The 26,502-nt window shown below is 48.8% G+C and overlaps 2 protein-coding genes across 2 annotated transcripts in view; one reads left to right on the forward strand and one right to left on the reverse strand.

Annotated features, from left to right (window-relative positions):
- The first annotated feature begins 839 nt into the window (after positions 1–839).
- Ptma (prothymosin alpha) lies at positions 840–4,842 on the forward strand. Its single transcript, XM_085839097.1, has 5 exons — positions 840–1,099; positions 3,300–3,371; positions 3,582–3,678; positions 3,880–3,953; positions 4,109–4,842. The coding sequence occupies exons 1-5, from the start codon at positions 1,055–1,057 to the stop codon at positions 4,154–4,156; spliced, it is 336 nt and encodes a 111-aa protein (XP_085695223.1). The 5' UTR covers positions 840–1,054; the 3' UTR covers positions 4,157–4,842.
- A 13,547-nt stretch (positions 4,843–18,389) lies between these two features.
- The window catches only part of Pde6d (phosphodiesterase 6D), a 42,207-nt gene continuing 34,094 nt past the window's right edge, over positions 18,390–26,502 (reverse strand). Inside the window, exons 2-5 of the mRNA XM_021167041.3 lie at positions 23,324–23,412; positions 22,448–22,573; positions 21,491–21,596; positions 18,390–18,951 (exon numbers count right to left, since the gene is read on the reverse strand). Coding sequence (XP_021022700.1) covers positions 18,870–18,951; positions 21,491–21,596; positions 22,448–22,573; positions 23,324–23,412 — 403 coding nt within the window. The 3' untranslated portion in view covers positions 18,390–18,869. The remainder of the gene's footprint in view (positions 18,952–21,490; positions 21,597–22,447; positions 22,574–23,323; positions 23,413–26,502) is intronic.

Raw genomic sequence — 26,502 nt, forward strand, 5'->3', positions numbered from 1 at the left:
GCCCACTAGAGCCTGCAAAATGTTAGGGGAGAGGGGTAAACTCGATGGCCGGGCGGGGCTCTGGATGATGTTAAGAGCTGCCGCGACGGCAGTGACCTTACAGCAGACGCTGACCAGAGAACCCTGAGGCGCGACACCGCCTTGTGGCGTGAGGCCCAAGGCCTGTCCCGCTCGAGGACACCGGGACTTTCGCATGAGTCCCCCCAAGTGTGCAGGGCGCGAGGCCCACTCCTGAGCTGACCCTGGACGGCGGGACAGTGATGGGCGGCAGGGATAACTAGTGTCATCGAGGCTGAGGGAAAGGAGGACGGGTCGGAAGGTGCGAGTCACAGTCAGCCCGTTGTGTGGACTGATGTTCACTTGAACTGGGACAACTTGCTCTTCGGTGCGGGCAGGTCCCGGGCGCGGGAACCACGCGGGGCACCGCCCGGGGCAAGCGCCGCCCAGCGCTCATCTTCCCCTCCCCCTTCCCCTGGCGGGCAGTGCTCCCGTTCCCCCTCCTCCCTCCCTCCCCCTCCTTCCGAGCAGTCGCGAGGGAGGGGGAGGACCGGGGCTGGGCGGGCAGCTTTGCCGCGCTTTAGCTTTCTGCGTCAGAGGCCTTAGCAAAACAGCTGCGGGAGCGCGCACGCGCGCGAGCCCCCTCCGGCGTGGCGAGACCCAACAAAATTCAAGACTCTGAATGACAGTGCGGCGGGGGACTGCGCAGCGCGCGCCAAGCCAAGGCACTGCCGCTTTAAGCTCACTTGCCCATTGTTCGGAATCGAGCCAATGAGAGGACGCCCGCTCCCTGCGCTCAGCCAATAGCGCCAGGACTAGGGTGGCTGAGCACCGCCCACTAATCTATATTAAAGCTTCTGGCGCCGCGTGAGTCCCCCACTGGCTGCTCCGAAAAGCCATCTTTGCATTGTTCCCGGGTCGTGCTCCGCGCTCGCTGCAGCCACCTTCGCCGCCCACCGCCTCCTTCAGCGCGGACTCCGGCAGCTCTCTCGCCAGAGTCCTCGAACTCGACTTTAATTCCCTCATTCGCGGCATCGGACCACCGGCGTGCCCCACCATGTCAGACACAGCAGTGGACACCAGCTCCGAGATCACCACCAAGGTGAGGCTGGACGCCGCCCGCCCCCTCGGGGTCTGCGCGCCGTCGCTCGGGCGGCGTTGGGGCGCGTGGTTGCGGGAAAGCATCACGCAAACGCTTCTCCAGGGGACCCCGCCACCCTCCAGTGGCGCGATGGCCCCGGGCAGCACTCTTTGTGTGCGGGGGAGGGGGCGCGAAGCGGCGCGGGCATTCGTGCCGCCGTCGGGAGCTGGCCGATGGCCTGGGGTCGCCGCGGAACTCGGACGCAAACGGGGAGAGCCGAGGCGCGGATTCTCGAAACTTGTTTGCGAATGGTTTGAGCGCTCTCGGGGCCGGGGTCGCGGGGCCGCGGCGCACGGAAATAACTTTGAAACTCCGGCGCGTCCGCAGTCGGAAGTGTGGGGGGCGCGTGTGCGGCGCCGGCGGGCTTGAGGGCGCCCGCGGCCGAGCCGCTCTTTGTTAGGCGCCCGGGTTCGCGCCCTATAGCGGGCCGGCCACCGGTTATCCGGGATGACGCGGATGGGGCGGCGTGCTGCGCTGTGGGGATTCTGACCCAGACGCCGAAGGGTCTGGTTCGCAGCCACGGGTGAACGCGGGTGGTCGTCCTTGTTCCCGCGGCGGCGTACCTCGTCGCAGGGTCGGTCATTGCTGACGGGGGTTGGGCCCGGGCGGCGAGCCCACGCGAGAGAGGGGGAGGAAATAGAAAGTGAAGCTGCCGAGCGGCTGGACGCCCCCCACGGCTCCCCAGCTGCGGTGGTGCCGCGGCGGTCCAGAAGCCGGCGCAGAACCGCGGTCCTGAGGCAGCGGCTCGCCCTCCCGGTGGAGTCTTTCCCACCCTCAGCCGTGTTGGGCTCGGACTCGTTGCTTTCAAACACCTCGATGTTAGCGCCCCGCTCGTCCCGCAGTGGGGACTCGGCCCGAGTCGCCTTTTTTCTTTAAACTCCCGTGGCTCGGCATCTCCCTCGGCTGGTGCGACCCCGTGCAGAGCGCGCTCTGGAGCGGTGCCCGCCGCCGCTGTAACACTTTGTAGCCAGCATGGTCCCCCCTCCGCCCTCGGCGGGAGTCTCTCAGGTGAATTCCCGCGAGGTCCAGCGCTCCTCAGGAGCGCGCCCCCGAAGGTCTCGAGGGTCGGAGCCGAGGAGCTCCGAGTCCCTGGTGGCCTACCGCGGGAGCTTGCGCGCCAAAATCGGAGCCGGAAGCCGCGTGTTGCCCCTCACAGGCAGGACCCCAGGGGGCAGCACGGAGTGGGATTTCTTCAGCGGGTGACTCCGCTCCCCTGGATGAAAGCGGACCTCGGGTCTCCAGGGCACAGGGCGCACTTGGCGCCCCGGGCCACGTGCTCTTTGCGCGCGGTGCGTGCCGAGGCTCGCGCGCGTAGTTCGCTGGGTGAGGTGTGCGCCTGCGCACCGCTGCCACCCCGCCCCCACTCACTCCCCCGGGCTTCGGCCGCCAGGGGGCAGAAGCGGGCGCAGTGGGGTCCTAGGCAGGCCTCTGGGCGCGAACCCACCATTGCTGGCAGGTAACTCAGCGCTGCACCGGCGGAATTAGCTGCACCATGTGCCTGGGCCCCGACCGAGCCGACCGTTCAGCCACCGCAGTGGAAAAAGTTACCCAGTGGTCCGGCCCCGAAGCCGCAGGGCCCAGGGTGCTAGTTTATTTCCTTTGGGCTGTGGAGGCCAGGAGGTCCCTAGTACCAAGCATGGCTGGTGTGACTTGAAGGGGGTGCTTCTGCGTGCCCAGGCACTTTCCGATCCCCATCCGGACTCCCATCCATTCCTGAGCGAATGACCGTCGACTGGCTCCTCCCTTCTACCTTATTTATTTATGGCACACAGCCACCGCCTTCCAAGAAGGGTTTCTGAGGGGTGGAGCTCCCTCTAGCTGGAAACAGGCGGCAAAGGGCGTGCAGGTAAGGGCGACAGTTCCCGAGCTTGTCTGCCTGGCCTGGCGGGTTTGCGGCTATGATACCATATGGTAGCAGAGTGCCTTGAGTCAACACATGAGTCTGCCTTGTTTTCAATGTGTCTAGAAGATGGAAAGCATAGGATTTGGACTACAGGCCTTGAGTATCTACTATGGTCCATGCTGACGTCACCCTAGGGTGGCCAAGTAGCCAGTGACTCAGATTGTCCTGTGGACCAGCTTTGTCTAGTTTTCAGCACTTTGGCTGATGAGTGGCCCTCTATTGTTCTGAAGACTAACGGGTTTCCTCTTCCTTCTAAAGGACTTGAAGGAGAAGAAGGAAGTTGTGGAGGAGGCAGAGAATGGAAGAGATGCACCTGCCAATGGGAACGCTGTGAGTGTCCAAGTAGCTGGGGCTTGTGTTCCCAGTTTCTGCTTCTTAAATTTTCACCTTAGTTCAGGATGTTGGACCAGATGTGGAACTTGTCTGGTTTTTAGTTTGGGAGGTGGTGTGGTAGCTGTATGGTGTGGGGAGGGGCAAGGTGCACTAGACATCCAGGCCTGCTTCAGAGCTGGCTAATGGCAGATGTGTTTTCTGTTGAAGCAAAATGAGGAAAATGGGGAGCAGGAGGCTGACAATGAGGTAGATGAAGAAGAGGAAGAAGGTGGGGAGGAAGAGGAGGAGGAGGAAGAAGGTGACGGTGAGTAGTCTTGTTTTCTCAGGTTCCTTCCTTGGCTTTTATTGCCAGAAGGGAGAGGTTGGGTTTCTGGGCAGTTGGACCACTTTGAACTGCAGTGTACTCCACCCTCCTGTTGGGGCTGATCTTTGTAATTTAAAAAAGTTGTTGATCTGCAGCTGCGAGGATAGTGGTTTATGTGGTCCCTTGATTGATTCTCTCCAGGTGAGGAAGAAGATGGAGATGAAGATGAGGAAGCTGAGGCTCCTACGGGCAAGCGGGTAGCTGAGGATGATGAGGTATGTGTGAGGTACCTTTCCTGGGGTACAAAAGCTTTGGGGGTTGTTTCTGGCAAATGGTGAAGGGTTCTTAGTGGACCCCATCCCAGCTTTGCTCTCTGGGAGCCAAGGCCTAGGGAGCTGATGTGCAGTCACAGGCCTGATGTTCTCTACAGGATGATGAAGTCGACACCAAGAAGCAGAAGACCGAGGAGGATGACTAGACAGCAAAAGGAAAAGTAACCTTACGCACCGTGACCTATTCACCCTCCACTTCCCGTCTCAGAATTTAAACGTGGTCACCTTCGAGTAGAGAAGCAGGCCCCGCCCGCCCACAGCGGGCAATGCCACCCACAGATATGACATGCGCTCTCCACCACCCCACCAAAACTACACCATGAATTGGCAACATGGGAGGAAAAAAGAACCAGAACTTCCCAGGCCCTGCTTTTTTTCTTAAAAATACTTTAAAAGGAAAATTTGTTTGTATTTTTTATTTACATTTTATATTTTTGTACATATTGTTAGGGGTCAGCCATTTTTAATGATAACGGGTGACCAAACCAGCCTTCAGAGCGTTTCTGTCCTACTGCAGACTTCACTTGTGGTGTGACCATGTTCATTATAATCTCAAAGGAGAAAAAAAAAACCTTGTAAAAAAAGCAAAAACAACAACAAAAAAACAATCTTATTCCGAGCATTCCAGTAACTTTTGTGTATGTACCTAGCTGTACTATAAGTAGTTGGTTTGTATGAGATGGTTAAAAAGGCCAAAGATAAAAAGATTTTTTTTTTCCTTTTCTTTCTGTCTATGAAGTTGCTGTTTATTTTTTTTTGGCCTGTTTGATGTATGTGTGAAACAATGTCCAACAATAAACCGGAATTTTATTTTGCTGAGTTGTTCTAACAATGGTGTCTCAAAGCCTGGTTTTTCTGTGTGTACCTAGTTTGTTTGGGATGGGGTCTTCTCTATCCCCAGAACGTCCTGGGTCAACACTGGTTTTTCTGGGGAGAGGGTAGTCCTGGAATTGGATGGCATTTTTAAAGTTCTAGGGGGAAGGTCAAGACAAAGCTGCAGTTAATCATGGGACATTGGGAGAGGTTCTTTACTGTTGTGACACCATTTCTTCCTGAGACTTAGGCCACTAGTCCCAGGCATAAACTGGAGAGATGTGTTGTATACAGAGCCCTTGGTGGCACAGGCCAAGTCATCTTGTTCCAAGTTGTAAGTTCTGGCTGCTGTCCATGTAATTAGTATACTGTTTAGTGGCTCCTAGTGTTAGTTTGCCAGCCAAGTCTGTAGGTCCTGAAGGGTCTATTATGCCCTTGACTTAACCTGGGCAAGCTCTAGCTTTACAGTGACTATTCAAGTCCCTTATAGGCACTACAGGAGGGTGGGCGATTTGTTCTTTAGAAGAGTAAGAAAGAAGAGCATCCTGTAGGGGGTGCTTTGCTAGCTTGAGGGGTTAGAGTCCTTGAATGTGAATCACTTTAGCTACTGAATCTACAGGTTGGGGAGAGGCTACAGACTGGGCTGGCTGTGAGTATGGAGAATGGGCTTTCCTAGTTTGCTCACGCCCAGGAATTTCAGGTATTGGTGGGCAGCAGGGAGTGGAGACTGAAGAACGTTGGCCACAGTTTTTGGATGTACTGAGTTACACAGCCAGTCTGGGTTGAGTTCCCAGGACCACAAAGTTTATACCTAGGAGTAGAAACTAGTGAGCATTTAAAATTTAGCATGGCATTGGTGCATATCTTTAAATGAGTCAGAGGTAGGATGAGTTTTGAGGTGAGCCTGGTCTACAGTTCGAGTTCTAGGACAACCAATGCTATACAGAAACCTGCCTCAAAAAAACCAAACACAACCTCAGACCCTGGATCCCACTAAATACGGGAAAGAAGTGAAAACATTCCCTGGGAAGGGAGATGGGGAAATGAGTTGAGGACGCAGTGCACAGGGAGAACAAAGGCTGGAGAAGGGTGGGAGAGAAATGGATTCATATACAAGGACCTGCCCTGTTTACCCCCTTCTACCTGGAAGCCCCGCCCATCTCTGCTGGCTCATCCTTGTACAGTCTGTCAACCTTGGTATGTTCCCAGAAACACCTGGGTCAAGGAATGGGCGGTCTCTAAAGCCGGGGAGGAGCTGTGAGCTCCACTTGTAACAGCTGTGCATGGAGCTAGCGCCTAATCCTGGTCTCTGAGGCTGCAGCCCTGTAGACAATATAGACTTGGTAGCCATGTAAATAGGCAGCCAGTGAGTGAATCTTGTTGGGCCTTAATCTTCTGGAGAATGGGGGCAATAGCATGAATGACTGCTGACTTCCTAGTACCCTGAGTCAGACACCCAGATCCTGAGCCTACATCCTATTCAAGCTGTTGAGTCCTCATTTCTCTAGCGATTAGCTCTGGGAACTACCACCCTTATCGGAGTATACTTCCATCTGGTCCTTAGCCTAGCACACAATTAACTGCTTGGGGACATTTCCAAATTGTTTAGGGTCACCAAGATTCTACTGTTGGCTTTGCCGATACCCAGAAAGGGACTCTGGAAGATTCGTGAGCGATGGGCGCCCTCTGGTGGTTACAGGGCTGTAGAGACAAGATTTGTTAGGTTTAGGCAAGAGCCCTTCAAAGGGCTGAGTCCAGGGGAGGAGCCTCTGTTGCTGTGGAGGCAATGTGGAGTTAGTGTCATTTCCTATGCTATCTCCTCAGGACAGCCAATCCCAAGGACCTGGTCCTTTATTTTTCTGGAGGGGAGACTTTCCCCAGATGCAAAGCTGAAGTCCCAAGAGGTACCTCTAGTATTATGGGTCCTGAGCGGCCCTCAGTGACCAGCATCGCAATTACATGCCATGTTGCCAGCGGTGTACATGTGTGTACAGTGCCCTCCTGGGGTCAACCCATCTTTATCTGGATTGTCAATACCTATGTCCTAGAAATGGGCCAGCCTTGCCTGCTTCATCTCTCTGTGCTCCCCTCCTGGTGTTATTTTTTTCTCATGGAGATAGAAGCCCTATGCCCAGTTTTTTTTGTTTTTGTTTTTTAGATTGATTTATTTATTATGTGTAAGTACACTGTAGCTGTCTTCAGCTACCCCAGAAGAAGGCATCTATAATCTCATTATGGATGGTTGTGAGCCACCATGTGGTTGCTGGGATTTGAACTCAGGACCTTTGGAAGAGCAGTCAGTGCTCTTGACTGTTGAGCCATCTTTCCAACCCCTGTACCCAGTTTTATTTGCGGCTTCTCTCAGTCTGGTCTGGTCTCACAGCCCTGGTCTCCTCTGACAAACATATATAGCAGCCAAGTCCTGATACAGTGTATTCCAGTTTTGCACCAAGGCCAGCTTGTCTTCACCACAAGAATAGGGCCAGCCAGGGAAGGGTGCAAGGCTGTCACCTGAGACCCTCCTCTCAGGATACCTTAGTCTTGGCTGAGTTGTAGGAATTATAGATGTGTAGCTTGGGAAGTAGCTGAAAGGGTTTAAGGCCATCTGATCCACTGTGCTCATGTACTGGGTGAATAGTATGCAAGTACATTACCCGGAGAATGCTGCCAGCTGGTGGCTGGTATGGATCCCATGAAGTTCTTAACCTCAGAGACCCAGCTTGGAGCATGCGTGCCCAGAGGCTCTTCATCAAAATTGCTCCCATAGTAACAAGGAATGCCAGCTGGTCACTTGAGACACTCCATCCTTTTGGTGAGAACCGCCTGAAATAGTGTTTGCTTTTCCTCCTGGAGAAGGTTCCTCCTATAACTGTCAGGCCAGATCGAGGTAGAACATTAGACTTTAGACTTGGTCCTGTCTGGACTGAGTGATTCAATGTTGGCACATGACCCAAGACACAAAGGGAGCCCTGGTGTATATACAGATGTTTTTGCCTGTATATTTGTCTGTAGTACCCCTAGAGGCCAGAAGAGGGCATTAGATTATCCCAGAACTGGAGTTACAGATGGTTGTGAGCAGAAGTGTGGGTGCTGAGAATCCAATCCCTCTGGAAAAGCAGCAGTCAGTGCTCTTAAGTACTGAGCCATCTCTCCAAACCCAATGGATTCATTTTTAAGCAGTTTTTTTTTTTTTTTTTTTTTGATTCTTCAGCTGACTGCAAGAGGGTTTATTGTACACGAGCTACACTTGGCCACAAGAGAACAGAGCTAGTCCAGAGTGCCGGGGGTCCAGGGCCGAGGGACTGTTTTGGTTGTAAGAAAGGCGGTCATTTCTCCAGGCGATCGCGATGAGGTGACGTTCCAGGTCTACTGAGACTCATTACCGATGGCAGCACACAGTCCGATAGCTTGTCCCAGCCCTCAGCATCCCTCACTTCTGCTCCTGCAGGCGTCGTGGGTGCACGGGCTGGCTTACTTGGACCTCTGCCTCATCTTTCTTCTCTTGCGCTTCAGCCTGCGCATTCTCTTCTTCCGCCACTTCGCTCTCATGGCGTAGGAGTCTCAAGGAAGATGGCGCTAAGACCGAGAGCTAAGCAGTTGTTTTTATTTTATTCTTTCTTGAAAAATATTGTTTTTTTGTTTTGTTTTGTTTTGTTTTTTTGTTTTGTTTTGTTTTTCTTGACAGGGTTTCTCTGTGTAGCCCTGGCTGTCCTGGAACTCACTTTGTAGACCAGGCTGGCCTCGAACTCAGAAAATCTGCCTGCCTCTGCCTCCCGATTTTTTTTTTTTTTTTTTTTTTAAGTTGAGCTACTGCCTTTAATCCCAGAACTATGGAGGCAGAGAAAGTGGACTTCTGATTTCTAGGCCAGCCCAGACTACAGAGTGACTTCCAGGACAGCCAGAGCTACACAGAGGAAACCCTGTCATGAAAAACAAACAACAGCCGGGCGGTGGTGGCGCACGATCACTGCTTTTCCAAAGGTCCCGAGTTCAATTCCCAGAACCCACATGGTGACTCATGACCATTTATAAAGGGATCCGATGCCCTGCTCTGGCATGCAGGTCTACATGCAGACAGAACATTCATTCTTTAAAAACCACTGAGCCATCTCTCTACATCATATTCCCTTCTTTTGAAACAGGGTTTCTCTCTGTCTATGTGGCCCTGGCTGTCCTGAAATTCACAGAAGTTCACCTGGTTCTATTTTTGCTTTGTCTTTTTTGTTTGTTTGTTTGTTTGTTTTTGAAACAGGGTTTCTCTGTATAGCCCTGGGTGTCCTGGAACTCACTCTGTAGACCAGGCTGGCCTCGAACTCAGAAATCCACCTGCCTCTGCCTCCCAAGTGCTGGGATCAAAGGTGTGCGCCACCACGCCCGGCTGTTTTGTCTTTTTGATGTGCATGTCTGTCTGTCTGCCTGCCTGCCTGCCTGCCTGCCTGTACACGTATGTGTATGCCTGGTGCCCACAGAGGTCAGAAGAGGGTGTTGAATCCCTGAAACTAGAGTTATAGATGGTTGTGAGCCACCATATCTGGGTGGGTCTTGGGAACTGTACCCAGGTTCTCTACGAGAACAACAGTTGCTCTTAACCACCTCTCTGATCTTCAAAGGCCATATCTTAGAAGGATTCTGGTCCCTGTCAAATCCCTCCCAACAGATGGGGCATGGCCTAAGCCCATCCTGGCCTACCGTGTAGCCTCTGTCTCAAGCTTCTGGCTTCTGGTTCCGCAGTTATTATTCTTTTGCTTTGTAGAGTGTACTCTCGTCACTTAACCAACTCAGTTGCTTGGAGAGGGTCCCGGGTAAGAGAGAATCCCCTCTCTATGGTCAGGAAGCTTGAGGACTTTGCCTGAAGAAGGGACACCTGAGAAACAGTAGAGAGGAGCCATCCTGTTTTTTGAAGAGACAGGAAAAGGCTTTTTTTTTTTTTTTTCTTGTAAGAGACCCACTGGGCTTTAACTACCCAAAGTGCTGAGTCTCCAAGCCTTAACATGTAGCTCTCTAAATTTATTTGACCTGGATTTTTTTTTTTTTTTTTTTTTTTTTTACAATAGAGTCTATTAACATACCGAAGGACATTGGTGTCCCAAAAAAGCTGATCTTGCAAGACACAGACCCCTCTCCAGGGCTCAGGGAGTATGTGCTGAACTAGGCAGGAGGTGGATTCCTTGGGGAATTGGTTCTACAGTCAGTTCAGAGCCTTTTTAGGCCGCAGATTTTGGTCACAGGCAGTCCGGATTGTGCTTAGCACAGAGAGGAGCCCGTGTGCCCTTGACTAGGGGTGTGATTGGCACCAGCAGGTTGGGGAGACAGCAAAGGCTGAAAACTGGTAGAGCCCTACCTGGGAAGCATTCTGACCATCTATATAAGGTTCAAAAAATATAATGGGCAGAGTGGTTCAGGTCTGTAATCCCACACTCAGGAGGCTGAGGCAGGAGGACTGTTATGAGTTTCAGGGAGTCCTAGCCTATATGGTATTTCCTACCATAATATAAAAATAAAACACCACCCAAAAAAGAACTTCACATAATTTCTCTCTCTTTTTTTTTTTTTTAATTTATTTGTAGCCGGGCGTGGTGGCGCATGCCTTTAATCCCAGCACTCTCGAGGCAGAGGCAGAGGCAGAGGCAGGTGGATTTCTGAGTTCGAGTCCAGCCTGATCTACAAAATGAGTTCCAGGACAGCCAGGGCTATACAGAGAAACCCTGTCTCAAAAAAACCCAACAACAACAAAAAATATTTTATGCATATGAGAACACTATGGCTGTCTTCAGACACACCAGAAGAGGGCACCAGATCCAATTACAGATGGTTGTGAGCCACATTGGTAGCTGGGTATTGAACTCAGGACCTCTGGGAGAGCAGTCAGTGTTCTTAACCACTAAGCCATCTCTCCAGCCCCCAACATATTCTTAAATGTATTTAATCTAATTAGTTGTGTGCGGGCATGCACTTGGGTACACACATGGAGGTGTGTGTGCCAAGGAATACATGCGTAGGTCAGAGGAAAACTTGTGGGAGTTGGTCCCATGGATCGAACTTGGGTCGTCAGGCTTGGCAGCAAGCACCTTTACCTACTCAGGCCCACAGACATATTCTTTACCAAGAAATTGCACTACTAGGAAACCATGTTAGCATGGCAGAACTGTTGGGGTGGGCCCTAGACTTAAAGATGTCCATGACAACATTATTCTTCAGAGTCAGCACCTTAAAAAAGGCTATATGCTGAACTGTGCAGCCTACAGTAGAAGAGTGTTGGCCAAGAACATTGAAAGATTGCTTTGAATGACCTCAACCCTGGTTCAGTCCAGAAGCAACACTGGGAACTCTCTTTTTTCTTTGTTTGATTTTTTTGAGACAGGGTTTGTCTGTGTAGCCCCGGCTATCCTGGAACTCACTCTGTAAACCAGGCTGGCCTCGAACTCAGAAATCTGCCTGCCTCTGCCTCCCGAGTGCTGGGGTTAATTAAAGGCATGCGCCACCACTGCCTGGCATTGGCTGACTTTTTTGTTGTTGTTTTTTTCTGTTTTTCCTTTTATGTGTACAAATGCTTTTCCTGCCAGGTATGTTTGGGCACCATGTGCATGCAGTGCCCAGAGGCCAGAAGAGGGAGGCTGATACTCTAGAACTGGAGTTACACAAGACTGTGAGCCACCATGTAGGTGCTAAGAATGAACCAGAGTCCTTTGAGAGAGAGAGCAGCCAGTGCTCCTAATTGCTGTTGCTATTTCTTCAGCCTTGGGTGGTTGGTTTTTTTTTAAGACAGTGTCTTGTGTAGTCCAGGCTGGGTTTGAACTTATCATATAGCCAAAGGTGGTCTTGAACTCCTGATCCTCCTGCTCTTATCTCCCCAGAGCTGGGATTTTAGGCATGTGTCATAATGCCTGGTAAGAAACTGTCAGGATGAGGCACGTACCCTTCTTTCTAGGATTACACATAAACTTGTTTTGATTTTTTTTTTTTTAGATTTATTTTATGTGTGTCTTTTGCCTGAATGTGTGTATGCGCACATCACATGCATACCTGGGTGCCTGCAGAAACTAGACAAAGGTGTGATCCCCTAGAACTTGAGTTAGGGGGTCTGTGAACCCACATGGAGATGCTACAAATCAAATTCAAATCCTCTGAGCAAGCAACATGTGCTCTTAACTGCTGAGCCCCAATACAAATAGGGTTGTTTTTTTTTTTTTTTTTTTTGACTTTTTTTTTTTTTTTTTTTTTGGTTTTTCGAGACAGGGTTTCTCTGTGTAGCCCTGGCTGTCCTGGCACTCACTTTGTAGACCAGGCTGGCCTCGAACTCAGAAATCTGCCTGCCTCTGCCTCCCCAGTGCTGGGATTAAAGGCGTGTGCCACCACGCCCAGCTTGTTTTTTTTTTTTTTTAAAGATTTATTTATTTATTATATGTAAGTACACTGTAGCTGTCTTCAGACACTCCAGAAGAGGGAGTCAGATCTCATTACAGATGGTTGTGAGCCACCATGTGGTTGCTGGGATTTGAACTCTGGACCTTCGGAAGAGCAGTCGGGTGCTCTTACCCACTGAGCTATCTCACCAGCCCTTGACTGTTTTTTTGTTTTGTTTTTTGTTTCTTCCCCAGACAGGGTTTTTCAGTGTAGCCCTGGCTGTCCTGGAACTCACTCTGTAGACTAGGATAGCCTCCGGTTCACAGAGCTCACTTACCTCTGCCTCTCTAGAGCTGGGGTGGAGGCCGTGCATGCACCACCACCATGCCTGTCAGAAAAGGACACTTTTGAGATTCTCCCTATGTCGTTTAGGTTTACCTCCAACTCAGCCTCCAAATGACAGCATCACACCTGGCTCTGCGGTGTGAAAACTTGGAAACAACCACTAGGTCATCAGCAAGCCCTAAAAGGAAATTTGGCAAAATAAGCAGAGAGGCTCATTTAGGCTGAGGGCACAGGAAGGTCTTCTAGCAGGGGTTGGTATCAGCCCTGCATCCAGGATACTCTTTCCACCTATAACCTTAGCATGGCCAAAGATGGTTGGGGGCAGCCAGTGCCTGGTCCCTAGTTAGCTATGGAGGACCAAAGTAGGGGCTGCAGAGATGGTGAGGGTGGTGTTATAGAGCAGAATCAACACGCTTGAGTCTACTGGGGAGGAAGATGGAGAGCTGAGAGCTGCTCCAGAAGCCGTGGCTGAGCCACACAGAGGTGTCATCTACCCTCCCATCTGGGTCTGTGCGAGGGCAAAGCCATCGGGACCTGCTCCACCTAACTCCCTCCTTCTTCCATCCCAGTCTACTTCAGCCTGGCAGTGGCTGCTGTCCGCCACAGCCGGCCCAGAGGCAAGTAGGTTATATATGTTCTTGCTGCTGACGACGACAGTTTCACTGATTCTGCGTCAGAAATGCAGAGGCTGGTTTCCCAGTCTGTTGGCTGCTGGTTGGGGACTGTCGATGCTATGGGCCTAGTCTGCTGCCACCACGGTGGTCTGTTTCCTAAGTGGATGATTCAGAGCTCCAAGCTACTTCTTTACTTCCTGCCTCTTCTTTCTGGAATCTACCGGAAGGTGACAGGCTCACTGCTTCTTCCAGCAGGGTATATCCACTCTTCAGCGTGTTTGCTGCCTGGAGACAAGCTCAGGAAATATGAGTCAATGTTTAGGGCTTAACAAATTAACACATAGTATGTTCTTGATAAACAATATCTTAAAAAAAAAAAAACAAAACAAAACAGGTCCTCAAAAAACCAAAACCAAAACCAAAAAACTGGGTCAAGAGAACAGGAAGAAGCCGGGCTTGGTGGCGCACGCCTTTAATCCCAGCACTCGGGAGGCAGAGGCAGGTGGATTTCTGAGTTCGAGGCCAGCCTGGTCTACAGAGTGAGTTCCAGGACAGTCAGGACTATACAGAGAAACCCTGTCTCGAAAAACCAAAAAAAAAAAAAAAAAAAAAAAAAAAAGAGAGAACAGGAAGAAAATAAAGACGCGAGTGTGTGTGTGTGTGTATGCGTGCATACACATGAACATGCATGCATGTATAAACTTGTCAAATAGCTAAATCATCGAAGGAAAAAAAAAAAAGACTATCCAGGAGCTAGGAGCAGTGCACTGAGACAGCGGTTCTTGGAACATAAGAATTTCCAGGGAAGGCAAAGGGTCAGATGCAGCCTAGAAGCAAGACACCTGGGAGGTGCCACCAGAGGGAGACAGAAGGGAGGTAGCAGCTTTGGAGGGAGGAGGGCAAGGAGGGATGAGCATGCCACTCAGGACAGTAGTGGAAGGTGATGCAAGCTGAAGCCAAGGCCTCCCTCTCTCGCTCCCTCCTCTTTTCCCTCCCTCTTCCCCCTTGCTTTTTTTTATATGTGTGTGTGTATATATGTGTGTATGTAGATATGTATTTCTTCTGTATGTGTAGGCTCCACATGCAGGGCTAACACTTGTGGAGGCCAGGAGTTGGGTCTGATTCCCTGGAACTGGGATTACGGATGGTTGTGAATTGTCATGGTTGTGAATTGTCATGGTTGTGAATTGTCATGGTTGTGAATTGTCATGTGGATGATGGGAACTGAATCTTAGCCTCTGAGCCATCTCTTCAGCTTGCTTATTTTCTTGCTTATTTTTAGATTGATTTATTCTAACATGTGTGAATGCTTGCCTGCGTATATGTGCGTTCACCATGTCTGTGCGTGGTGCTCGTGGAGGTCAGAAGAGGATCTCCTAGAAGCGGAGTTACAGGCACTAACCATAGTGGTCATGTGGGTGCTGGGAAGTGAACTGAGGTTCTGCAAGAGCAGTCAGTGCTCCTAACTACCAAGCCATCTCTGCAGTGCCTTTAGGTTTTTTGTTTTTTGTTTTTTAGTTTGTTTGTTTTGTTTTTTTGGGTTTTTTTTGAGACAGGGTTTCTCTGTAGCCCTGGCTGTCCTAGAACTCACTTTGTAGACCAGGCTGGCCTCGAACTCAGAAATCCACCAGCCTCTGCCTCCCGAGTGCTGGGATCAAAGGCGTGCGCCACCAAGGCCAGTGCCCTTAGTTTTTAAATGTTGTGTATGTGGGTGTGGGTACCTGTGGAGGTCCAGAGCCATCAGGTACCCTGAGCTGAGTTATAGGCAGTTGTGAGGAGGCCAGGGCTGGTGCTGGTGACAGAATAGGGGCTCCTCTGCAAGGGCATTTCTCTATTTTAACTGCTAAGCCATCTTTCCAAACCTCTTATTTTCAAAAGTACATTTAGGGCTGAGGCTGTTGCTCAATGTTAGAACACATGCTTAGCATGTCTAAGGCTCATCCCTAGCACCTTAAAAACCACACCAACCTTCCAAACAATGTGCTGGGCCGACTAAGGGGCACAGAAAAGGCTTTCTTTCTTTTGTTTGTCCTTAGGAACATCTTTTCCTACAGTCTTATGAGAACCACTTGTTCCATCCTCCTCCCACTGATGGGGTTTAGTCAAGACAGAACCATGAGCACAGCCTCTTATGGATACATATGGACTCCCAGTGTGGCCCGAATGTGCCATTTCCATGTAAGGCAAATGCAGTGTCAGATATATTCCCCCACCGCAGAGGAACACGTAGGGCCCTTAAGGTGGTTTGTCAGGTAAAGGTGCTTGCTGCCAACCCTCACAACCTAAGTTCAGTCCCTCAACCCAGCTAGTGGGTGGCAATATCCAGTCCACTCAACTTATCTTCTGGTCTTCACCCTGGTGCACACACACAATATAAATATTTAAAACTTAAAAAGAGTGGTGGCGCACACCTTTGATCCCAGCACTCGGGAGGCAGAGGCAGGTGGATTTCTGAGTTTGAGGCCAGCCTGGTCTACAAACTGAATTCCAGGACAGCCAGGGCTATACAGAGAAACCCTGTCTCGAAAAACAAAACAAAACAAAACAAACAAACAAACAAACAAAAACAAACAAACAAAAAAACTTAAAAAGAACAATGCCCAGTGGGTATGGGGGTATGGTTGGTCACACCTATACGAGAGAGAGAGAGAGAGAGAGAGAGAGAGAGAGAGAGAGAGAGAGAGAGAGAGAGAAAAGCAGAGTAAAGAGGGTGATGTTTGAGGCTAGCCTAGTCTACATAGTGAGATCATCCCCCCCCCCTCCCCCTGCACACACACACACACAGTTTCTCTGTGTAATCCTGACTCTTTTGGAACTCACTTGTAGACCAGGCTGGCTTTGGACTCAGAGATCTGCCTGCCTGTCCCCTCACTTTCCCCAACTCCCCCTCCCCCCCCCCCCCCGTTTTTAAAAGGGCTCAAGATATTGGCAAGTAACACAATGGGGAGAAAGATGAGAGGGTACTCGGCAAGCCTGGGCCAAATTTTCTCCAAAGAAATCGGTTCTTTCACCCAAATCGGCCCAAGGCTGTGTGGCCTGGGATTCCCTCCTCTCTTCAGTGATCCAAGCTAATTCATTCCTTCAGTTTGCACAGGATTGAAATGTGTCTGCCTCTGCCCCTAGCACACTGCTAAGAGACCTGGGTTCCCCTGGGTCTTTATTACACTCTCGTGTCTCCAGCAGTTTGATGGCTGCATTAGCATGTCCCAGTGTAGCCTATAGACTGTGGACTCGGGTTCCCAGGGCTTTTTCCTTTTCTTGCAGTGTTTGGCATTGAAGCCTTGGACTCTACCACTGAGCATAGCCCCAGCTTGAGGTGCTCGTGTGTGTAGGGTGTCATACTTCTGGAATCAGAATCTCTGGGGACCCGAGCAATTTTTGAAAACCACAAAGCCACCAATGGCTTTGTCTACATGTTTCTTCTTCTTTTTTTTTTTTTCTTTTTCTGAGTTCGAGGCCAGCCTGGTCTACAAAGTGAGTTCCAGGACAGCCAGGGCTATACAGAGAAACCCTGTCTCGAAAAAACCAAAAAAAAAAAAAGAACTTTAGACCTTAGGCTGATGACTGACCTAGTGGTCACCACAACTGTACAGGTACAGTCCCTTTGCCGGTGTTCATTCATGGTCTGTGCCAACTCTCTCCTATCCTCCAAGCCCCCAGCACCCTGCTATCCTCTGTTAACTCAAACTGTATATGGGCATGCCCCCGTGTCTCCATTGAAGATTCAGGATCACTGTTTCTTGAACACATGTGTTCTACCCCAGAGAGACGGGTGGTTTCAAAGTATGACTGAGAGATAATCATTTTTCTGTTTTTCTCAGAGATACTAGCAAAAAAGAAAAAAACTTCAATTTGGATGTTTTGCCTCGATGAGAGAAAGGAGAGGCTTTTTTTTTTTTTTTTGAGTCAGGGTCTCATGTAGCCCAGGCCGGTCTCAAATTGGCTACGGAGCTGAGGATGGCCCTGAACTGATCTTTTTTGTTTGTTTTTTTCTTTTTTTTCTTCTGGTTTTTCAAGACAGGGTTTCTCTGTGTAGCCCTGGCTGTCCTGGCACTCACTTTGTAGACCAGGCTGGCCTCGAACTCAGAAATCCGCCTGCCTCTGCCTCCCAAGTGCTGGGATTAAAGGCGTGCGCCACCACTGCCCGCCTTGAACTGCTCTTCTTGCCTTCATCTTGCAGATGCTAGGTGAGCCATCATGCCTGCTCCAGGGAAGCATTTTCAAGATAATGCTTTCTCCACAGCCATGTGTCCAGCACTGGTGCATGCTGCCTCAAAGAATTCTGGGGATCCCACATAGTTCAGGAAAACTGAATATAGTCTACATGGAGAAGAGATATGGTTTCAAGAAGACAAAAGGAAACCTTTATCCATTTTTTTTCACCTTTGTGTGAGTGTGTGTGTGTGTGTGGGCGCGAGCATGTGAGAGAGCAGGTCTCATGACCTGCGCAGTCTGTAGCTGGAGCTAGTCTTCCCATCTCTCCTCTGGAGTGCTGGGATTGCAGGTATGTGCCACTACACCCAGCTACATTCCTAGCCCCTCACCCTGGTTTTCCTAATTTAGTTTTGACTATTAAAGAGGTTTCTATGGTAGGTATGTAGCTGGGTTGATACAGTGCTTTTCTCGCATGCCCAAAGCCCTGGGTTTGGATCCCAGTACCCTGAAAGTATCACACACCTGTAATTCAAGTACTGAGAAGGTAGAAATAGGATCAGAAGTTCAAGGTCACCATCGAAGCTTTAGCCAGCATGAGGCCAGCCTGGGCCTCATGAGACCTTGCCTAAAAAGAAGAAAATAAAACAAACTTCCCAAGATAACATGACAAGGAGAATTTTCACAGAAAATTGATGCTGGGATACTCAGAATGTATAGTATCTTCTTACCCTGAGACATGGTCAGGGACACAACGGACTCAGAAGGAGGGTGGGAACTGGGGAGCCAGGCTATACCAAAGGGCCAGGCCTACCATTCTGGTTGCCAGATAACTTGACATTGCTGTTATTTTGCGAAGGACAGTGAACTGACTCTGTGGCCCAGAGGTGAGCCCCTACCAAAGCACTCCTTGTGGTTTTCTGTGTCAGACAGACCAAGGAGCACTGCACAAGGGCGACGCTCCCCCAGCCGCCTCGTTTAGGGACGAAAGCAGTCTAGTTCTGGAGGGAACCGTAGCTGTAATCCTGTGACGTGAGAGATAAATATCTTCCTTCATGAAGATAGAGTCACAGTCCAGACATAAAGGAGATGGAAGCAGCGGCATGCTAAAGACTGTAGGAATATTTTAATGCTTTAATTACATTATGTAATAATAATATCATAGTCTATTTTACAAGTTAAAGGTATGAGAATGTATGAAATACAAGTGGTAGGAAAAACCTAAATGGGTCAGAAAGGTAAATTTTTTTCAAAACCAGAGGCTAAAGAAAGCCTGTGGGGCCCAAGGAGGAGGCGGGCAGGTGACAGGCGCAGTGTGGCTCCTGGGAGGGTTTGTTCCCATGTTTGCGCCAGGAAGGAGTCGAGGCTTATCCCTGCCCTTGGCTGGGGTTGGGAGTTTAGTCTTGTCAGTGAAGATGGAGGTTTTGGGAGAAAAGCCACTGGCCACCTATTCAGAGCTGGTTTCCTGGTGTATAGGTGGGTTCTGTGTTGAAGGAGTGAGTCAGCTGGAGTATCCCAGTCAGGTGTGCAGAGAACAAGTTCAGCTTCCTCCTGTCCCCGGCCAAATTCTTGGAAGTGCACACAAATTCTCTCAAACATAGAAAAGCCTCACTTTGGATGTGCTGACAAGAAGATCATCGTCAAAGAACTTTGTCTCTATGATGACGTTGCCCCTGTGGGAAAGAACCAAGAGGGTAAAGAGAGTGCCACAGGCCAAGGTGCCCTGTCCACAGATGGTGTCCATTTGGGTGCTCTGGGCTTGGCACATGGACACCTAGAGCTTGGGCCATTACAGTTCTTGTCCAGAGCTTGGTGTGGTGGTGCACATAACCCCAGTGTCCACAAGACCAAGGCAGGAGGATCTGAGTTCACGGTTACTCTGGACTATAGTGAAGTTCTATCTCAAAAGGAGAACAAAGCCAGGCATAGGGATGCGCCCCTTCAGTCCCAGCACTCGGGAGGAAGAGGCAGGTGGATCTCTGTGATTCCAGGTCAACCTGATCTATATGAGTTCCAGGCCAGCCAGGGCTGCAAAGTTAGACCCTGTCTCAGAACAGAAACAAGGCAAGGCACATACAGTTAAAGTGTGTCTATATGGGCTAGAGTCTGCAGGGTTAACTACAAATACAATTCAAGTGTGTCTATATGGGCTAGCCTCGCAGGGTTAACTAGTCTCACATGTGACCAGTTTGTTCTCAACTGAAAAAGTCAGAAATAAGAGCATGCCCTTCGTCTTGGTGCACTGATGTCTTTGCAGAGTGCTCTGCATACAGGTCTCATGGATACCTCTGGCTTGGTTCCTAATGGATGGCTGCAGATCCTGGGCAGACCTCAGGAAGGCAGCTTTTTCTACAATACTGAGTAAAGCAGACAGCTAGGGTGTGGCCTGCCTTGCAGTACTCTTCTGATTTTGGGTAGTGGCACCATCCTTTGTGAACAATCCCTCTTCTAGTGTCTGGGTCAGCTGAGTGACATCCCCCCCCCACACCTCCCCCCCCGCCCGCCCTGAGGAGTTACAGCATTCTATTCATGCCAATCAGATGCCCCCTCTCCCCACCAAAGCACCCTTCCTCAGCTACTCCTTGAGGAAGATTCTTGCCCTTGTCCCTTCCAAGCTGCCCAGGTGTCTGCTTGGTCTAACTCAGTTCTGTTCACCAGGATTTGATTCTGTTGTTTGTAACCAAAGAGCCTTAAACGAGGCACCTGTCCAGTGAGTGACAGCGTTTACTTTTCTGGTTAGATGGTTATCTCCGTGGCTGTGCCAGAAACCGAGCCTAGGACCCTGTGCATGCCAGGCAAGAACACTCCCACTGAGCCATGAATGGCACTGCTCCCATCTATAAAACGGAATACTGTTGCCATACCAAATCCCTTTGAGGGTTTAAAAAATATTTTATTTAAAAAAAAATAATTATTTTAAGGCTGGGTGTTGTGGAAGATGCCAACACTTGGAAGGCAGAGGTAGAGGCAGGCAAATCTCTGAGTTTGAGGCCAGCCTGGTCTACAGAGTGAGTTCCGGGATAGTCAGGACTACATAGAGATCTTGTCTCAAAAAAATTAAAAATAAAAAAGTATTGTTATGTGTATGGATGTTTTGCCTGTGTAACACACATGTGCCTGGTGCCTGTGGAGGCCAGAGGAGGGTTTCATGTTCCATGGAACTGGAGTCACAGAGAGCTGAGAATTGCCTGTGAATGCTGGGACTCAAACTTGGATCCTCTGGAAGAGCATCCAGTACTCTTAGCTGGAGAGCCACCTCTCTAGCCCCTTTATAGCTCTTTTATCCACTTGATGTGGCTTTCAGGGAGTATCTCCTGCCAGATGAACTAGTGTTGCACAATTATATGTAGGTCTTTTTTTTTTTTTTTTAAAGATGGAAACTCCACTGCCTTGTTTAGTAAGGTTCACCTCCAGACATCTTTTTCTTTTTTTGGCCCAAAGATTTATTGATTATTATACCTAAGTACACTGTAGCTGTCTTCTGACACAAGAAGAGGGCATCAGATCTCATTATGGGTGGCTGTGAGCCACCATGTGGTTGCTTGGATTTGAACTCAGGACCTTCAGAAGAACAGTCAGTGTTTCTTAACCTGCTGAGCCATCTCACCAGCCCTATATGTAGGTCTTAACTTTTTAGGCAACACTAATACTGAGACTTTCTTTTGGCAGTGAAGGTCATAGAATTCACCTATGTTAAGCAAGCTCTCTACCACTAAAATACAACCCCGGGCCTACTGAAATATTCGAAAGACTCTATCTTTTTTTTTTTTTTTTTTTTTTTTGGTTTTTCGAGACAGGGTTTCTCTGTATAGCCCTGGCTGTTCTGGAACTCACTTTGTAGACCAGGCTGGCCTCGAACTCAGAAATGTGCCTGCCTCTGCCTCCCAAGTGCTGGGATTAAAGGCGTGCGCCACCACTGCCTGGCCTGTTTGTTCTTTCTACTTCTCTGCCTGTGAGTAGGACCTGGAGTCCCGCCTGCCTGAATGCCTGTTCTTTTTTTTTTTTTTTTTTTTTTTTTTTGGTTTTTTGAGATAGGGTTTCTCTGTATAGCCCTGGCTGTCCTGGACTCACTCTGTAGACCAGGCTGGCCTCGAACTCAGAAATCCGCCTGCCTCTGCCTCCCGAGTGCTGGGATTAAAGGCGTGCGCCACCACGCCCGGCCTGAATGCCTGTTCTAAGATACACTTTGAAGTCTCCTGGGCCCTCACTCACGTTAGGACGCTGGCGGGCATCATCTGGGACTCAGGTGCTGCTTCTATCAAGGACTGCCAGGTGTTTGTGGAGTTAGGAATCACAAAGCCAAACTCGAAGAACCACTCTGAAGGAAGAAGGAAGGAAAAGCCAGTGAGCAGGCGCTACTTATGGGCATGGGGGAACTATAGGCTGTGTCCCTCTCCTTTAGAGTGGGTTCTCCCTATCCAGAGCCACAAAAGAAACCTATCAGATACCTCCTAAATCAGAGAGTTACACGAAAGGACACAGGGACACTCACAGACTATCTTCTGGTTTGTGCCACAGGCTGGCTTTTTTTCTCTTTTATTTCTTTTTTCTTTTTTGGTTTTCCAAGACAGGGTTTCTCTGTGTAGCTCTGGCGATCCTGGAACTCACTTGTAGACCAGGCTGGCCTCAAACTCATAAGAGATCCACCTGCCTCTACTTCCTGAGTGCTGGGATTAAAGGCATGCACGACTACACCCAGGGACACTGGACTGTTCCTATGGGTTTAATAGACAAGGCTCTGGAAGGACACATTAGAAGCAGCATTTCCTTAGGAGCAGCAAGCGCTGCAGTAAAACAGAGGCAGGCAGCTCTCCAGTGTTTACGTGGTCTCTGATATTTTGAGTACTCAGTTCAGAGTCCTTCCTAGTCACAGCTTATGATGTATAGACACAACCCTATACTACACTTCACCATAAACTGCTTCTTCCAAGATCACATTGTAACAACACCACATCAGGCACTGGCATCCAAGCTTCTCATGTCAGAGAGCTCAAAGCCCACTTTACTTGGTGTCCAGCCTTGTTTTGGTTCGTATTCACTGGGGTTCCCCAGTGCTGTAGAATGTAGAGTCCATTAGTGATAAGGTCAGTGCTCTGAGAGCACTGCCTGCCTGCTGCCCCCCCCCCCCGCCCCCGCCCCCCGGCTCCAGACACACGTGGGGCAGAATACCTTCTAGGCATTGTCCTTTGAAGTAAACTTTTTGTTCCAGGCGGAATTTTTCCATTTGTTCTGCTGAAGAAAAGTTCAATTCTCGAGACACTGCCTTGCACTTGAGGATTTTCTTGGGCACACGGGCTGATGAGAGAGAGAGAGAGAGAGAGAGAGAGAGAGAGAGAGAGAGAGAGAGAGAGAGAGAGAGAGAGATTGGTACCGTTCTAAATGAGAACCACAGATACAACACTTTGGGATCCTGGGAATTCCTTTGGCTGCCTTAGAGAATTTGTTTGGATAATTAGCTTTCATTAAACGCCTTGGTAACTGCATTACGTTCCAGCTGAAGGCAGAGGGATCTAATTGGTCAGCACACGAGACTCGTCGTCAAGGAACATCAGATGAGGTGTCTCCACAGGCCTCGCCATGCTTCTGGCTGTGAACAGCCTCTCTGCTTTATGCTCTGATTTCTTGAAATGATTTACCTTTCCTCTTTCCTCCAGAAAGATAAAAATGAAAATTTTCTTCTGGAAAATTTTGAAATCTTATAACTTCCCTTTTCTTTCCTTTTTGAGACAAGGTTTCATGTGGTCCAGATTGGCTTTAAATTAACTATATAGCTGAGGCTGGCCTTGAACTCCTGATCTTTCTGTCTCAATCTGCAAAGTGCTGGGATTACAGGAATATGCCATCACATCCAGATCTGGGGATGGTCCAGAGCTAAGGTGGATTTGGGGAGTGAGAGAAGGAAATGTAAAAATGGAACAAGAAGTGTTCTCTCGGTTCAGCTGCAGGGCTCACCTGTCTAGTAGCTGCGTGCTTACTTAGCTCCTTGATGCCAGGGTCTGTTCTGGCAGTGGGCATAGTTTGTACACTCAAGGGGCTGCAAAGTACCTTCATGTTCCACACCAGGGACAGACAGGTCTTCTGTTCCTTGCCAGAGTATCTTCCCTGTTTCAGCATCCCGAAGGTTCATCCAATTTCTGATCAAGTATGATTAAGGAGACTGAGGCTCTGAGAACAATCCCAACTGTGTAGGGCAGGGGTCTCAACTCTGCTCCTATCAACTCTTGTTTATCTGAAGCAAGTCTGCTGTTAACCTTCTCAGTGCCATGAAAGCAGCTATGTATATGAAGGAGAGTCCAAAAGACATGCAAAGGAGGAGGCAGAGGCCATCCCAGGGGTTTGTTTGGTTGGTTTTGTTTTTTTTTTCGAGACAGGGTTTCACTGTAGAGCCCTGGATGTCCTGGAACTTACTTTGTAGACCAGGCTGGCCTTGAACTCAGAAATCGGCCTGCCTCTGCCTCCCGAGTGCTGGGATTAAAGGCATTCGCCACCAAGCCCAGCGGACTCCAGAGGTTTTTAATCTACATCATGTTACATAACATCTGAGACATGAACTGGGATATAGCTCAGTGGTGGGGAGCTTGCTTAGTAGTTTCAAGGCCCTTCTTCAAACCTCAGCATTGAGAGAAAGGAAAGAACTCAAAGATAGCAACTAGAACTGGTAGCAAGGGCTAGAAGAAAGAATAGTGAAAAAAAAAATCTAAATATGTCAGAGGAGTCTCATCAGCCAAAAAATGGTAAAAATATAACAGGTCAGACCTCAGGGTACCACCAAAGGACTAAGCCATACAGTTACAGTTCATGAGCCTCCCTCACTACTGCACAGCTCTCCCAGACCTTTTAAGTGTGAGGAGACAGCTTGACCTCTGGATCTCATGATGGAAGTGCAGAACAGATGCCCAGTAGATGTCCTCTGACCTCTCTGACCTCCACAAAAGTACTGTGGCATATGTACACATGGAGACACACAGGCGTACACACACAACCCAGTCAGCCAAGAATCATCAGAAATCAAGACATTTACTATGAAAACAAAGAGAAAAATAAGAGAAAAAAACAGACTACAGATCAAGATGCAAAATTTTAAAAAAGAATATTAAAAAAATAATAAAAAGATATCACTGGAGAGATGGCTCAGTGGTTAAAGTCTGTTAGGGTCCAGAGTTCAGCTTACAGAACCCGTATGGGGTGGCTCACAACTGCCAATATCTTCAGCTCCAGGTGACCTAATGCTCTCTTCTGCCCCGACCCCCACCCCCGTGGGTACCCGAAACCATGTGTGTATACACACACAGACACACACACACAGACACAAACACACCCAACATAAGTAGCACACACATAAGCAATCTTTAAAAATGAGAAAGACATGCTATAACACAAATGCCAGATGTTCTATATAACAGATTTTCTATATTTTAGTTGATTTTTTTTTTGTGGTTCATAGCTGCTACAATTTATGTGATAATCAACTGAATATCTGTTTTAGTCAAAAAATGGCTTCTAACTTATATATTTTTATTTTCAATGTTCTGTTTGATACAATAAATAAGATAGTAATAACACATCCAGAGAACAAGAAAGACCTTTAGAAAAAACAAGTTTTGGGACCAGAGTCAAGAAATCTAATGCAAAGGCTGGAAGAAAAATTGAAGAAAGCTCTTAGCAAAAATTAAAAAGAAAGAAAGAAACAAAGGGTAAAGGCCAGAAAACAGGTGAGTAAAGACACAGAAAGGGATATGGAGAGATGGCTCAGCAGGTAAAAGGGCCTGCTGCCTAATGGCTTGAGTTCAACCCTTGGAACACATTGAGAAGCAGAGAGCTGACTCCTGCAAGCTGTCCTCTTGATTTCCCCATCTGGCTGTGGTGCAAGTGCATGCCCAGTCCCACAGACATAATACATAAATAAATGGAGTTAAAAAGATATGAGAATTAGAGAATAGTCTAAGAGGCCTAAGATCCAAAAACGGAAATTAACAGAACAGAAGCCAGATATGGTGGTACAGACCTGTAAAGCCGGTGCTTTTTTTGTTTTTTTGAGACAGGGTTTCTCTGTATAGCCCTGGCTGTCCTGGAACTCACTTTGTAGACTAGGCTGGCCTCGAACTCAGAAATCGGCCTGCCTCTGCCTCCCAAGTGCTGGGATTAAAGGTGTACGCCACCATGCCCAAAGCTGGTGCTTTTAAGGGAAATCAGGTGTTCAACGTCACACTGTCTAACTACTGAGTGTAAGGACAGCTTGCACTACATTGTGAGTTAGAGGCTAGTCTGACCTTTATTCTCCACCCCCCCAGCAAAACAACACAATAATTCAATGAAAAAACTTTTTTCTTTTTAAAAATGGTTGACAAAGAAAATTATTGCTATAAGCAAATAAGCAAAAAAGTTGTCTGTGAAAGATGTAAAGGAATAATCTGTGAAGTGGCTGAGCAGTTGAGGAAGCTTATATGTGCCTTTTTTCTGTTTGACAACAAAGGCCATGTCACCCACTCCTCTGAGAGGCACGGGCTGTGCTGCCCCTCAGTAGTCAGTCGAGGCGAGTACATGGTGTAGGCTTGGACAATGGAGACCTTAGTTCTGGGGTCCTGAAACTGGCTTTGCACACGCATTTGAGGCAGAGCTTTCTGTGTGAGCTTGCACAGACATTTGAACTTGCCCATTCCTGCTGTGTGGCCTTTTGGTGCAGGCCCTGGCCCTCTACCTTCCGGGCATATCTTTGTTACACTCTTCCACTGTTTCACTCGAGGACAGCTGGGGCCCCTGCACAGCACAGCTACTGATCATTACATGGGTGACAGGATGACATTCACCCAAAGAAGGTCTACATTTTTCTGTTACACAGAAGATACACAAGATAAACCTGGGCAGTCCGGCAGGCTAGGTTTTTTGAGTGATTAGGTCAGGAGCCAGAGTTCTGAATGCCCTTTTCCTCTGGGTATGTGGGTCCTAACCAGTTCTCCGAAGTGCTTGACCATGCCCTGGGCCACTGAGTTCTTCTTAACCTATTCGGTTCACTTCCTCTGCTCTACATTTCAAATCAGTTAACTTATCTATTGTTCTGGGGATAGAATCCAGGGCTTTTCACATGCTAAGTGAAACTCTACAACTGAGTTAAACTCCTACCTTTTATTTTAAGTAACTGAATTTAAATGCAACTTCCACGTATAAACTTCTACTTAGGTCTCAGCACATGATTTTAAGTACTAAAAATCTGCCTACCTATCCTT

The sequence above is a fragment of the Mus caroli genome, unplaced genomic scaffold (genome assembly GCF_978045245.1).
Source record: "Mus caroli unplaced genomic scaffold, Mus_caroli_1 scaffold_1, whole genome shotgun sequence".
Taxonomy (NCBI): Eukaryota; Metazoa; Chordata; class Mammalia; order Rodentia; family Muridae; genus Mus; species Mus caroli.

Bases quoted from the DNA above. Each gene is read 5' to 3' on its own strand.
- Ptma (XM_085839097.1), top strand. From the start codon at position 1,055: ATGTCAGACACAGCAGTGGACACCAGCTCCGAGATCACCACCAAG. The intron at 3,372-3,581 runs GTGAGTGTCCAA...TTTCTGTTGAAG, and splicing joins CACCTGCCAATGGGAACGCT to CAAAATGAGGAAAATGGGGA. The intron at 3,679-3,879 runs GTGAGTAGTCTT...GATTCTCTCCAG, and splicing joins GGAGGAGGAAGAAGGTGACG to GTGAGGAAGAAGATGGAGAT.